At 42.6% G+C, this 14,504-nt stretch overlaps 2 protein-coding genes across 12 annotated transcripts in view; one reads left to right on the top strand and one right to left on the bottom strand.

Annotated features, from left to right (window-relative positions):
- Positions 1–6,114, bottom strand: part of NSMCE2 (NSE2 (MMS21) homolog, SMC5-SMC6 complex SUMO ligase) — a 281,791-nt gene extending 275,677 nt beyond the window's left edge. For 2 of the 7 annotated variants that reach the window (XM_063642944.1, XM_063642945.1), the window contains exons 1-2: positions 6,051–6,114; positions 3,434–3,498 (exon numbers count right to left, since the gene is read on the bottom strand). The gene's annotated coding sequence lies outside the window, so the exon portion shown is untranslated. Of the gene's footprint in view, positions 1–3,433; positions 3,499–5,992 lie in introns of all 7 variants that reach the window. The other 5 variants (XM_055287234.1, XM_055287236.1, XM_055287231.2 and 2 more) reach the window with 4 other exon arrangements.
- A 17-nt stretch (positions 6,115–6,131) lies between these two features.
- The window catches only part of WASHC5 (WASH complex subunit 5), a 95,753-nt gene continuing 87,380 nt past the window's right edge, over positions 6,132–14,504 (top strand). For 3 of the 5 annotated variants that reach the window (XR_010121749.1, XR_008659090.2, XR_010121750.1), the window contains exons 1-2: positions 6,169–6,337; positions 13,923–14,232. Coding sequence is in view for 2 of the 5 variants with exons in the window: in XM_055287224.2 (XP_055143199.1) it covers positions 14,047–14,232 (186 nt within the window). In the remaining 3 variants the exon portion in view is untranslated. Of the gene's footprint in view, positions 6,338–13,922; positions 14,233–14,504 lie in introns of all 5 variants that reach the window. The other 2 variants (XM_055287224.2, XM_063642933.1) reach the window with 2 other exon arrangements.

The raw sequence follows: 14,504 nt of genomic DNA, 5'->3' as shown, positions 1-14,504 counted from the left end.
TGCCAGTAATAAAGACAGAAAAAAGCAGGAAGGGTTGGTCTTAACTCCCTCCTGCCTATATAATAAAATTCAATGTAATTAGCACAGTATCCAAAGCTTTCTACAATATAATGCAAACACGCTTTTCAAATCAGAGATTCTACTTTTCACCAAGACTTAAATCATACATTTCACATAACCTTAACTACTTGATATTCCAGAATAAACATAACTCCTTTCTGCCACAACCCCTTGAAACAGGCTTGGCAGAGAACAAGTTCCATATTAAAAGAATGAACCAAGTACTATGAAGTTGAAAAAAGAAGGCAATTACACAAACCCACCACGCTATGATGTTCAAGGAAGGAAAGGATTATAGGCACAACAGGGGAGACATAGGCTTCATGGAAATGAAGGCACTTAAGCTGGACCATAAAAGGTATTCAGGATATGGAAAGGTCTAAATTATCAGGGAGAGCTGTTCAGATGACAGAAACAGTGAGATGAAAAAAGATCATAAGGTAGTAAACTACGAGATGAGTTCCCTTTGCCTGGCACACAGGTACAAAGGAATGGGAAGATAACTGGATTTCCTTCTTCGGGAATATAGTGTAGAGGGCCTTAAGTACAGGAAAAAGAATCACTCCAGTTGGGTCTAGGGGTCATCATGGAAATTTGAGCTCTATGTATTTTCAAAACTTTACCTTAAAAATCAAGACCTGAAACAAATATGGCAAAATGTTAAAGATGTTAAAATCTGGGTGATGAAACAAGGGCTCTTGTTGTGTTCTTTTCTGGGATTTTACAGTTTCACACCAAAAAAGAAAAAATACAAATAGGAATAAAAGCCAATGATGATCTTCAAACATTTGCATAGAAAGAGACTGCCTGTTTACAATCTCACTGTATTATACCAAACAAGTTGAGACATTTTACACAATATAAATACAAACATACACAAAAAGATGGAAAAATATAAATTCAGAAAAACCAGGATCAAAAAACAGAAATTTAAGGGCAAACCAAGCATATGAGAAAGTTATAATGGAGTCATGCACACTTTAGGATTCTACACAGGGGGCCAGGTGTGGTGGCTCCCACCTGTAATCCCAGCACTTTAGGAGGCCGAGGCAGTCGATCACTCGAGGTCAGGAGTTCAAGACCAGCCCAGCCAACATGCTGAAGCCCCATGCCTACTGAAAATACAAAAATTAGCTGGGCGTGGTGGTGCACACCTGCAGTCCCAGCTACTCGGGAGGCTGAGGCAGGAGAATCGCTTGAATCCTGGAGGCAGCAGTTGCAGTGAGCTCGGATCACAAAGCGAGACTCCGTATGAAAAAAAAAAGGATTCCACACAGTACTAGTAATACACATTTGGTAGTGAGCTTCCTAACAATCAAAACAAAAAGTGACATTTACTTTCTCCATTAAAAAAAAAAAGAAAAAACACTAGAAACTCAAGAAAAAAATAAAGCTTTCCATGGCAATAAAGGCAAGTATGGACCATCATATATGAGATAATGAGTTACACTGAAAAAAATAATCCTCAAAAATATCCTTATAGTAAATGCAATAGCAAACTTCTAGGACTGTTTCTTGAGACTATTTCTCAGGGCAGGTAAGGACAAAACACTTGTGACAAATACGGGACAGGTGCCCACCAAAACCATTTCCTCTTCAACCCAGTTATATGCCTATATATGCTCCACATTTTGCAGCCTTCCTTGAAGTTAGTTGTGGCCTATGACTGCACCCAAGGCAATGAAATGTGAGCCATTTCCAGGCCTAATCTGCAAAAACCCTGATGCAGGCAAGCACAGTGACCTTAGTAAAGCTACACACCGATGATAGAGAATTACTAGGTGGAAGGAGCTCAAGGCCCTACATCACTGCTTGGAGTAAAACTTCTCACCTATCAGGCTCCATGCATGAAAGAAACTTCAACTGGACAAAGCCATTTAGACTTGTGGGGTTTACCTGTTACAGTACTAACTATTAATCAAAAAACACAAACCTGCAAGGACCAAATGATATAATTCAAGTATTCAGTTTTCTTTCTTTCTTTCTTTTTGTTTTTTTAGATGGAGTTTTGCTCTTGTCCCTCAGGCTGGAGTGCAATGGCACTACCTTGGCTCACTGCAACCTCCGCCTCCCAGGTTCAAGCAATTCTCTTGCCTCAGCCTCTCCAATAGCTGGGATTACAGGCACCCGCCAACACGTCAGGCTAATTTTTGTATTTTTAGTAGAGATGGGGTTTCACTATGTTTGCCAGGCTGGTCTCAAACTCCTGACCTCAAGTGATCCACCCGCCTCGGCCTCCCAAAGTGCTAGGATTACAGGTGTGAGCCACTGCGCCTGGCCTCAGTTTTCTTTTCTTTTTTTTTTCTTTTTTTGAGACAGGGTCTTGCTCTGTCACCCAGGCTGGAGTGCAGTGACATTATCATGCTCGCCACAGCCTCAACCTCCCAGGCTCATGTGATTCTCCCACATTAGCCTCCCAAGTAGCTGGGACCACAGGTGTGCGCCACCACACTTGGCCAATTTTTTTTTTTTAATTTTTAGTAGAGATGACCATCTCCCTATGTTGCCCAGGCTGGTCTCAAACTCCTGAGCTCAAGCCATCCTCCCACCTCAACCTCCCAAAGTGCTGGGATTATAGGCATGAGATACCATGATCGGCAGAAGTATTCTGTTTTCTAGTCAGTCTTGATTGTAGTGTAAGTCTAAATTGTCTAGAGCAGCATTGTCCAATAGAACTTTCTGTGATGAAAACGTTCTATAATCTGCACTGTCCAATATGATAGGCACTAGGCACATGTGTACTGATTATCTAAAATCTGGCTGTAAAGGTGGCTCATGCCTATAATCCCAGCACTTTGGGAAGCCAATGTGGGAGGTTGGCTTGAGCCCAGGAGTTTGAGACCAGCCTGGGCAATAAAGTGAGACTCTGTCTTTACTGAAAATAAAAAATTAGCTGGATGTGGTGGTGCGGGCCTATAGTCCTAGCTCCTCAGGAGGAGATGTGGTAGGATCGCTTAAGCCAGGAGGTTGAGGCTGCAGTAAGCCATGATGACGCCACTGCACTCCAGCCTAGGCAACAGAGCGAGACCCCCGTCTCAAAAAAAAAAAAAAGAAAAGAAAAGAAAAGGAAGAGACACCAGGGATTGCTCTCTCTCTCTCCCTACCACGTGAAGACACAGAAAGAAGGCAGCCATCTAAAAACCAAGAAGGAAGTCCTCACCAGAATCCAACCATGCTGGCAACCTCACCTTGAACTTCTGGCTCCAGAACTGTAAGAAATAAATTTCTGTTGTTTCAGCCACCCAGTCTATGGTATTTTGTGATGGTAGCTTGAACAAAGACACAATATCTATGAAGATTAATGCAATCCAGTATAAACGGAAAGTATCTACCAAACAGTAGCTGTCACTATTTGTTTGAATGCAAAACTCACATTACTTTAGTGAAACTTCACTCTTACAGAAGACCAGGAAAACACGATCATGCTCTTCTGTAATTCTGGAGTAGGGAAAAGATTAAGACTGAGATTGAATTGAAAACCAATGACAATGGATGGTACAGAAAGATGGAACAGACATACTTTTCTCAATTTCTCCCAATAAATACAGCTAAGTACAAGTCAAAGACAACTCCTTTCTCTGACTCTAACAGCACCTTCTTTGATATAATTATAATTATAGTCACTCTACTTTGTTAGTGACTATCTTGCAAGATGTTTGCAGTGCTTCACAAACAGCGAGTGCTCTGAAAATAGTCAATAAATAAATAAACTAACTGTCTGCTTCAGTCAGATGCACAGCTCTCCTGTTTCCTTCTCCCCTTCATACCCAGTATTCTTAATCTCAGCTCCAGACTTTGTTCAGGCTGGGTGTGGTGACTCATGCCTATAATCCCAGCACTTTGAAAGGGCAAGGCAGGAAGACTGCTTGAGGCCAGGAGTTTAAGACCAGCCTGGGCAACACAGCGAGACCTCATCTCTACAAAAAAAAAAAAAAGTTTAAACTTACACAGACATAGTGGCTTGCACCTACTGTCCTAGCCCCTCGGGAGGCTGACGTGGGAGGCCTCCTTGGATCCAGGAGTCCAAGGCTGCAGTGAGCTATGATCATGCTACTGCACTCTAGCCTAGGCGATAAGAGTGAGACGCTGTCTCCAAAAAGGAAAAAGAGGACTTTTGTTCATCCTGCTCCCACCATGAGAAAACCTTCTCTTCAGTTTTCTTTCTTTTTATTTATTTTTTGTTTTTGAGACAGAGTTTCGCTCTGTCGCCCAAGCTGGAGTGCAGTGGCATGATCTTGGCTCACCTCAACCTCTGCTTCCTGGGTTCAAGGGATTCTCCTGCCTCAGCCTCCTGAGTAGCTGGGATTACAGGTGTGCGCCAGGACACACCAGTTATTTTATTTATTTATTTATTTATTCATTGTATTTTTAGTAGAGACGGAGTTTCGCTATGTTGACCAGGCTGGTCTCAAACACCCAACCTCAAGTGATCCGCCTGCCTTGGCTTCCCAAAGTGCTAGGATTACAGGCATAAGCCACTGTGCCAGGCCCTCTCTTCAGTTTTCTATCTGCCCACATCTTACCTATATGCTAAAGTCTGAATGTTTGTGTCACCCAAAATGTATATGTTGAAATCCTAACTTCCAAGGTGATGGTATTAGGAGGTGGGGCCTCTTGGGAGGTGATAAGGCCCACTTTCATGAATAAGATTACTGCCCTTTTAAAAGATGCTCCAGACAACTGCTTTGCCATTCCACCATGTGAGGACACAGCAAGAAGCCACCTATGAACCAGGAAACAGGACCCAGAACTGTGAGAAATAAATTTCTGTTGTTCATAAGCTACCTAGTTTATGGCATTTCTGTTATAGAAGCCCACATTGACTAAGACACCATCTTTCATGTCTTGGTTTAAGTGGTTCTCAACCAAGAAAGAGTTTACCCCTCTCCCAAGGGACATTTAGCAGTATCTGTAGATGCTGTGATTGGCATCTAGTGGGCAGAGGCCAGGGATGCTCTTAAGCATCCTACAAAACACAGGACAGCCCTCACCCTGACCCCACAGCAAAAAATTATCTGGCCTAAAATGTCAATACTGCATCAGTTGAGAATAACTGGTTTAAATCAGTCTCTCTTGGATCCCTCCCCAATAACACTGATCTTTTCTTCCCGGTACCTATGATCTCCAAGAAAGTTTAGAACAAGTTGTGCATTTCCTGAGTTTTTTCTCTGCATGTTATTTATAGACAATATGTTGACTTCCTTTAAATCCATGGGAGCCTTGTGCAAGTCAGCCAGAGCTGCCTCTCCTTTTTCAAAATGCAAGGATAATCCCTTCTCTCTGAATCCTTCCCATACAATTGCTTTTCCCTCCCTCACGCTACCATTATCCCTATCACATGCACATGTAGACAACACACTCCTATTATGAAACTCATCACAACTATTTGCTCGCATGTCTGCAACTTCTTTAAACTGACAGCTCCTTAAACTAGAACCCTGACATATTCTACTGCATATAAAGCAATTCCTCACACAAAATAGGGGACCAATAAAGATTTCGCCAGTTACAAAAATAACAACAGACATCATCATTTCTCGGTCAACTACAGAATGCCATAAACTGAAGTCCCGGCACTTCATTCTCCTTATCGCTAATTCTCACTGCAATCTACGTAAGTGAAGAGGAAACTGAGGTCCAGAGAGTTTATTCAAACGACCTTCCCGTGGCCTTACTTTTAAAGTCAGTTCAAACAAGATCTATTTGGATCAAAAATTCGTGATCTTGCCCTTACACACTTGAGGCTAAAGGATGGAGAGATGCCGTCTCGGACAGGAGGGTAAACTGTCCCAGACTCACTACTGTGGCGTGAAAAGTTCCACAACCATAATCCAGGTCGACGGACCCCCGGCTCGGGGTCCCCGTGGAGTGTCCCTGAGGGTGGCGAAACTCCCGCCACCCTCCCCATTGCCGTCCCCTGCTTCTTCCCTACCTGGTTGTCCGAGCTGTCTCCGTCTGATGGCACCCCAACTTCCCCTACGTGGACCCACCTCCTTTCCTCAGCCCCCTTCGCCTGCCGCTGAAAAGTGAGCGCGCGCTCTTGCGTCATCAGCCGTCGCCGGCTAATGGTCACATGATGCCCCTCCTTGCTCCCCGCCGCTTCGGTCATGTGACCGCCTGGGGAGTCAGGGGCGGAAGTCGGGATCTGACCCACTCCAGGTCCTGGACTGCGGATAGAAGAGGACCGCCGCCGTGAGGGAGGGGTGGAAACTGGGTGCCGACTCCGCGCGCGACCTCCGGCCCTGCGCGTGCGCCGCTGGCGCGGCCCGGCTGACAGGTGAGTGGGGATGGGGTGAGCGCCCCCCATTTTTGCATGGCCCCCTTCCCCTCCCCGCTGGGCCGCGCTGGCCACGGGGAGGTCTGCTGCTTCGCGTGCAGCCTGGATGCGGGACTCGGGATGGAGGGCTTAGGGCTTTCTGGGGCGGGGGCTGTAATCCAGCTCTTCGTCTCCGCTTAGGGGGAAATCATTTTGCACACCCCTTCCTCGCTTTAGGAAGCACCGTTCAGCTGCTTGGTCCGAATCTCATCCTTCCAAGTTTCCGGCAACACTGCTGTATGGATGTCGTCGTTATTTCTCCCTTTGCTTTTGAGAAAACTGAAAGGCTAGTAGTGAGGACTTTTACAGGCTGACAGACCTGAATTTGCATTCTAGTTATGCCACGGGCTGTGAGTTTGGGCAAGTCATTGCTGCTCGCTGCGCCTTATTGCCTTCACCTGTGACATACTGATGTCAAAATCCTTTGCATTTGGGGAAAAAAAAAAAAAGTTCCCGGGGCCCTGATTCCTGGGATCGGAATCAGGATTACGATCGGACAGGAAAAAGAAAAAAAGTCACAGAGCCGTAAAACTGGGTCTCCTGATTGCAAGCGCATGGAGCGCCCTCAAACATAGGTGAGGGGTAGTGAGGGAGAAGTTTTACTGTCTTTGTGCACAACAAGGGACACCTCTAATTGTCCTTCACCTGCCTTTCCCAGGATTTCAGGTTCAGCCTCATTTCAGAACTTTTCTGGAAAATAAATGCAGCTTGCATTTATCTTGATCAGCAACCATTATATTTTGTTTGTGATAATGGATTTGTGGAGACCAGTGCTTCCTTTATGGAACTGAGGTTTTGCGAAAGGCTAGAAATAGACCTGCCTTCTTTTGTCCTCTGAAGAGGGTAAACTGTTTGTCCACGACAATTAGATTTCCTTAAGAAATACTATTCTATACTCTGGGTAATTGGTGTAATGATGCCATGCCTCATTCTTGAAAGCATGTCTTTTGATTAGGATTACTTCCCAAACTGAAAATCACAGTTCCACGCCAAATGGTTAAAAATGAAGTTACCGGCACTTGTAAAAGAAAATAAGAAAATATAGTGAGATCTCTGGATTTCATGCCAATAATAATATAGCCTGTATTGAGAAAACTGATCTTCAAGTTTTCTTAATCCCTAGCACCAAGAGAACCTCTGAAAGGATAATTTAACATAGCTTCTTCTACAGCGTTTATCTGGACCTAATTCTAAAGCGGTTTTTTAAGATTTAACTGAGTCTTAACACTTTGTAAAGCCATCCACCTACCTCTTAGCTGGAACTTGATTAGGCATTTTTAATGATGGTTCTTAGATTCTGTTCTTCAGGAGCAGTCCTTCAGCCAACGAGGGGGCTGTTTACCAAATACTCTAGCCAAATTATATTTGTACAAATTATGGAAATTCCATTTGTTACATGGAAAATATAACTAGTCCAGGTTAGGAGGTCTAGTACATAAAATGTAACTAAGTGATTTCCTTCTTTCAGTTAATCTTGTTTTAACTTCTTCCGTCTTCAAAAACTTAGCAGGAGATGCTTGCATTATTAGAAACAGAAAACACAAGTGCGCTTCATGGGGCAAAACAGATTACAAGCAGCGAGTTCATTTCAGTAAAAGTATATTAAATATAACTCATATTTTGCTTTTGCATTAAAAATTTAATATAAAGTTTGTATATAGAATTTTAGAAAGGCGATTTACCTAGGTAATAAAGACCCATAATATTTGTTTTACTATTGCCGAACATATTTGTTTATTATTATCCTTCTCATGTTCTTTTAAAGTTGTCTACAATGTAATTCTTGAGTAAGGCCCTAAGGATTAAAACAAGAGATTGACACACGAAAGTCTTGATCTCTGTCGTTATCCCAGACTGAAGCTTCCCTGAATGTGTGCATGCAGGTGCTAAGTCTGTCTGTCCTTCCGTATGTTGGGAGAGAGTAGAGTAAAGGGCAAGTAATGTTACTTTGTTTTAAGATGTTTTTCCCAGGGCCACATTGTTGCCCTGTCATGGTATCCAAAATCGGGTAGCCATTGGACCTGTTAATCATAGCTTGTCCTCCTCTTCATGAGTCTAGAGCGAGCTTGTCTAGCCTGAAGCCTTCAGTCCACATGTGGCCCAGAATGGCTTTGAATGTAGCCCAATACAAATTTGTAAACTTGCTTAAAACATTATGAGATTTTTTTGCGATTTTTTTTAAAGGTTATCAGCTATTTTTGGTGTTAGTGTATTTTATGTGTGGCTCAAGACAATTCTTCTTCCAATATTGCCCAGGGAAGCCAAAAGATTGGACACTCCTGATGTAAAGTTTCATCCTACTTAGACCTTCTGGGTTAGTTTGGTGGTCTTCAGAGGGCTTTAGTAGGTGACTGTTTTGCCCACTGTCCATTATTTCCCCTTTCCCTCTCTGCTTTCCCAAGCCAGACCATATCCATACAGAAAATGAAATGAAATTATCTGAAATTCAGCCTGTTAGAGATCAGTGTGATTTAACAAGCAAGTATCACAGAGGAAACTAAAAGAACTTGTTAATAATGTATGCCTTAATGTGTATTAGAGGATACCTTCATGAGAGTTCTAGACAGCTGTAGTGGCTTCTTGGCTCTCAGATCCAATCCAGTCTACTTCTGTTTCTGCCCCTAGCTGACTCTGCTCCAGCCACTTTAGCCACCTTGCTAGCCATCTAGCACATTCCTGCCCTGGGGCCTTTGCACTTACTTGTAACCTCTGCTTGGGATGCCATTATTAGGATCATTATCTATTGCTGCATAATAAACTATGCCAAAACCCGGTGGCTTAAGACAATAAGCTTTATAGTATCTATGGTCAGGAGGATATGGCATAGCTGGCTGCCTTTGGCTCTGGGGCTTTTAGAACATTGCAGTCAGGCTGGGAACAAGGGGCTATGGTCTTATCTGAAGGCTGGACTGGGATTATAAGGGATCTGCTTTCAAGTTCACTCAGGTGGTTTTTGGCAAGCCTCAGTTCCTTGTCATGTGGGCTTCTCCCCAGGGCTCTCTCACACCATGATACATTGCTTCCCCTGGACTAGCAAGCTAGAGAGGGTGACCAAGCCAGAAGTTAGTCTTTTCAAAATCTAATCTCAGAAGTGGTATGTTTCATTTCTATCCTATTTCCTTTTTTTTTTTTTTTTGAGATGAAGTCTCACTCTGTCACCCAGGCTGGAGTGCAGTGGTGTGATCTCGGTTCACTGCAACCTCTGCCTCCTGGATTTAAGCAATTCTCCTGCCTCAGCCTCCCAAGTAGCTGGGATTACAGGTGTTTGCCACCATGCCTGGCTAATTTTTGTATTTTTAGTAGAGCCAGGGTTTCACCATGTTGGCCAGGCTGGTCTCAAACTCCTAACCTCAGGTGATCCGCCTGCCTCAGCCTCTCAAAGTACTGGAATTACAGGAGTGAGCCACCACACTTGGCCCTACTCTCCTCTTTAGGAGAGAATCAGTAAGTCAGCTTATACTCAAGGGAAGGAACCTACATAGAACATGAATACCAGGAGGCAGAGATCATTAGGGACCACTTGAGAAGCTGCTGACCATACCCAGATATCCATACTGCTTGCTCTCTTATTTCCTTCTAACTTCTGCCCTAGGTGCTCTATGGAGACTAGCATATGCCCCATCCTTTATTATGCTTTTTCTTCACGGCATTTATCACAGCCTGATATATAAAGCTCACTTTCACAAATTTCAAGATACATTTGTAATCAAAACTTTTTCTTCTCCTTTTTATGAAATGTTTTTCCGTATTTTGTAATCACTCTAGCATTTTTCAGATATGAACTATTCTTAATAGCAAGAATCTATACTTGACATGTGAGAAAACCTTTTTTTTTTTTTTTTTTGAGACGGTCTCATTCTCACCCAGGCAAGAGTGCAGTGGCGCGATCATGGCTCACTGCAGCCTCAACCTCCAGGGCTCAAGCAATCCTCCTACCTCAGCCTCCCTTGTCACTGGGACTACAGGCTCGCACCACCATACCTGACTGATATTCTTTTGATTTTTAGTAGAGACAAGGTCTCGCTATTGTTGCCCAGACCAGTCTTGGATTCTTGAGCTCAAGCATTCCTCCTACCTTGACCTTCTAAAGTGCTAGGATTACAGGTATGAGCCACCGTTGCCAGGCCTAAAAACATTTCTAAAGATTGTTCCCTCACCTACTTGTTCCCTCACTGACTTCTGGTGGTTTTTAGGACATAGCTCTCTTTTTCCAAAGATAAGACAAATGGCACAATTCCTGTAAGGAAATTGTAATAATCAGCAGAAGCAGAGAGCTGAAAAGATGGGGATTGGAGGAAAATGCAGTAGTACAATACAGAAATAGCTACATGGACATTATTATACAAAAGCAATGACTATATTGCACAGCATTATAGAAAATGAAATATCACAATAACAGCATCAGCATGCTGTTTAAATTGACAACTTGTACTGTTAGTCCTCAACACTGAATCTCAGCACTATGGCAAACTACCCCAAGACTTATTTGCCAAAAACAATACAATATCTTTAAAATCTATCATGATCCTGTGGGTTAGGAATCGAGAAAAGGCACAGAGGGCTTGGCTGGCTGCAGAAGCCAAATAGCCTCTTCCCTTATGTATCTAGCACTTCAGCTAGGAAGACTTAAAGAGCTGGGGGCTGAGTGGACCAGGTCAACCCAAGTCACACGTCAGCTCTTCAGTTTCTGCTGTCTGCTGGCTTTCTTCATTCTCTTCTGTGTCAGGACTTTTCCCTCTCGGCGTGATATTTCCTCTTTGTAACTCCTGTGATCTCTCTAGCAAGATACCCAGACATCTTACATGGCAGCTTCGGACACCCAAAGAGAGCAAAAGGAGATACTGCCAGACCTTCTCAAGGCTTAGGCCTAGAATTGGTAGAGAGTTACTTCTACAGTATTCTTTGGGTTGAAGGAAGGAAGACACAAGCTGTTATGAGCTGAGTTGGGTCCCCCCAAAATTTATATGTTGAATTCCTAACACTCAGTACCTCAGAATGTGACTATATTTGGAGACAGGATTTTTAAGGAGGTGATTAAGTTAAAATGAAGCCACTAGGATGGGCCCTAATCCAATATGACTGGTATCTTTGTACGAAGAGGAAATCTGGACACAGAAATTTACAAAGGAGGGCCAGGCTTGGTAGCTCATGCCTGTAATCCCAGCACTTTGGGAGGCTGAGATGGGAGGATCGCTTGAGCCTAGGAGTTTGAGACTCCCCTGGGCAACGTAGTGAGACCCCCATCTCTATAAAAAGAAATGAGCAATGGGGTGGCCATGTGAAGACACAGGAAGAAAATAGCCGGCTACAAGCCAATGAGAGAAGCCTGAGAAGAAAACAGTCCTACCAACACCTTGATCTTGAACTTCTCACCTCCAGAATTGTGACAAAATAAATTTGGTTGTTTAAGTCACCCACTCTGTGGTGCTTTGTTATGGCAGCCCAGCAAACTAATAAAACGCAATCCAGACTCATTGAGAGGGAAAATAAGGTTCAGCCCTTCACTTAAGGTGCTGTATGGGCTGACTTCATGGCAAGGAATTATTGGGAGCCATCTTTGGAAACTAGTTACCACATTATTATAATCAGATTGCTTTCCTAGCCCCTAGAACCAAGAAAAATGATTGTTTCAGGGGAAGGCACACAGGCCTGAACAAGAAGGATACTCAAGTCTGTGGGCAGAGGGGGATTGTAAGAAGTAGTAGCCTAATTAGACAAATTACCTACTTCAAGAACTTTCTGAAACCTCATCAAGTCCAAGGAGTTATTTCATTTGTGTAAGTCTTTCTTGCTTCCTTCTCCAGTCGCCCTTTGCCTTCCACCATCTGCTCACCCCTGCTATCTGCACTGGCTGTAGGAGGAAGCTAGTGGGAAGGAAAGGGATGGGTCAGGAAGCAGTTTTATCAAGAGTCTCTGTTACAGAAGATGCTTAGAAGGCACAGCCTGGTTAGTGACGTGCTCAAAGACTTACATGTACAGGAAAACATCACATGTATGTTTTGTTGGTTGGTTGGTTTTCATTCCTAGTGACATCTTTTTTTCCCTTTTCCTTTTTACTTGGCTCCTGCCTCCCTTCTCTCCCTGTTCTCTCTTTGACAGCTTGTGAGATCCCTTTGCATGTTTTAGAAATCAACCCTGTGTCTGCCCTTTGGATTTCAAATCCATCTTCTAAGTCATTTACCATGGAAAAGTTTTTAAGTGTTACATACTAAAATAGGTCATTCTTTTTAGATGCTAGGTTTCTTTTTCTAGCCCTGAATTCCTAGATGTCACTTTACTAAAGATCACCCAGTATAAGAATACCTTTCCCAACAAAACACCTAATAAACGCTCCACACTGACCATTAAATGTATGTTACGCTTCTTATTTCTTTATTGTAAAGACACACTCAAGCACTTCATCGCTCTAATTTTTTTTCTTCAGGACTTATCTCCAGCAGTATAGCAGGCAGCTAGAGAGGACAGACATCCCCTCTTGTAACCCTAGTATTGTTATGTATGCACTCCTTATACTTGTCAATGCCAAGGAATGAGTTCAGCACAAAGGGCACAAAGATAAATATTGTTAATTTCCTGTTTGCCTGCTGCAGTTTTCTATAAGACCAGTCATTCTCTACTCTTTTAATGATCCTAGCTTCACATCAGAATCATCTGGGGAGATTCTTAAAAACAGAGATGCTTAGGACTACCTCTAACCTACTTACCAGAAACTCTAAGATGCTAGGTGATTCCCTTACGCAGCCAGGCTTGAGAACCACTGGACTAGAAGGTGAATTGTTTAAACATCTTCATACCCAGCCTGGCAAAGAGGTATTCAGCAAGGAGTGGTTGGGTAAAGATCAATCCTTGCCTTCAAGAAGTTTCAGAATGAGCTGCAAGCAACAATAATATTCAGCATGCTAAGTGATCTAACCATCCTCAGAGAGTGCATTGGAATACAAGAGAAGCAAGTAATGGATTCTGCTAACAGTGCTAGACACCTAAGTGCTGAATTTTATGAGACTTTTCGAGCAGTTTGATTTAGTATTTATAAATCATCTTCACAGAATTTTGTAGAACCTAGCATCTGTAATTTTAAAAGGAATCTTAGACATGTTCATACCTTAAGCTTGCAGTTCCATTTCTGGGAAATAATTGGACAAATGCCTCAAAATGATGTACAGGGATTTGTCTTTGAGCTCTATTTATAGTGTTTGAAATTATTTGCTAATATATTGAATAGTAGGAGATAGCTTGTATAATTAGGGTACATTGGAACCACACATGCCCAGTGGTTCCTTCTCCCTAGCTCAGGGATGAGCTGTATCGTATCTTTTTCTCAAGAGAAGTGACTAACATGTTGAAGATGAGGCCAAGAGTGTTAATCTAGCAAAGTCCCTCCACATTGAAAATATGAAGAGTGACAGATAAACACCTTTCCGCTATAACGGAACTCATTATTTCTTACAATTTTTTTAGTGAGTTTGGGAGAAAAATGTGTTTCTTATGTGTACACATGTGCTTCCTTAAACAAATTGAGATTTTCACACTTTTTTTTGGGATACAGGTTCTTTAATGGAGCAGCCAATCTCTCTGCACACCTGATTTCATCTAATAATCTGCAGACACCAGCTCTGAGGCCAGTTAATCATCCCCAGTGTCCAGGCACAGAGTAGTCGGTCCTCCTCACAATGTTGGACTTTCTAGCCGAGAACAACCTCTGTGGCCAAGCAATCCTAAGGATTGTTTCCTGTGGTAATGCCATCATTGCTGAACTTTTGAGGCTCTCTGAGTTTATTCCTGCTGTGTTCAGGTTAAAAGACAGAGTTGATCAACAGAAATATGGAGATATCATATTTGATTTCAGCTATTTTAAGGTAATCTTCCTCTATAGCATTTTTATTGTTGTCTTTTCTACAAAAGCATGTTTTCTCTGGGAACCATGAAGCTCTGTAAGGTTAAGTAATTATGGAAAAAGCTAAAGAGAAAAGCTTTTGGACTAAACTTAATATTAGCTACTAACTTGAAAATAAGTTAAAAGTATTATGTCAAAGTCCTAACTCAATATAATTGTATTTTTAAAAGATAACTGATATTTCACATTGAAGGGCCCCATACTTAAAAGCATGCTAATCTTGGATCCAGTTCA

This window comes from Symphalangus syndactylus, chromosome 7 (assembly GCF_028878055.3).
Source record: "Symphalangus syndactylus isolate Jambi chromosome 7, NHGRI_mSymSyn1-v2.1_pri, whole genome shotgun sequence".
Lineage (NCBI taxonomy): Eukaryota > Metazoa > Chordata > Mammalia > Primates > Hylobatidae > Symphalangus > Symphalangus syndactylus.
The sequence above is the reverse complement of the archived record's forward strand: the minus strand, read 5'-3'. Positions and strand labels throughout refer to the sequence as shown.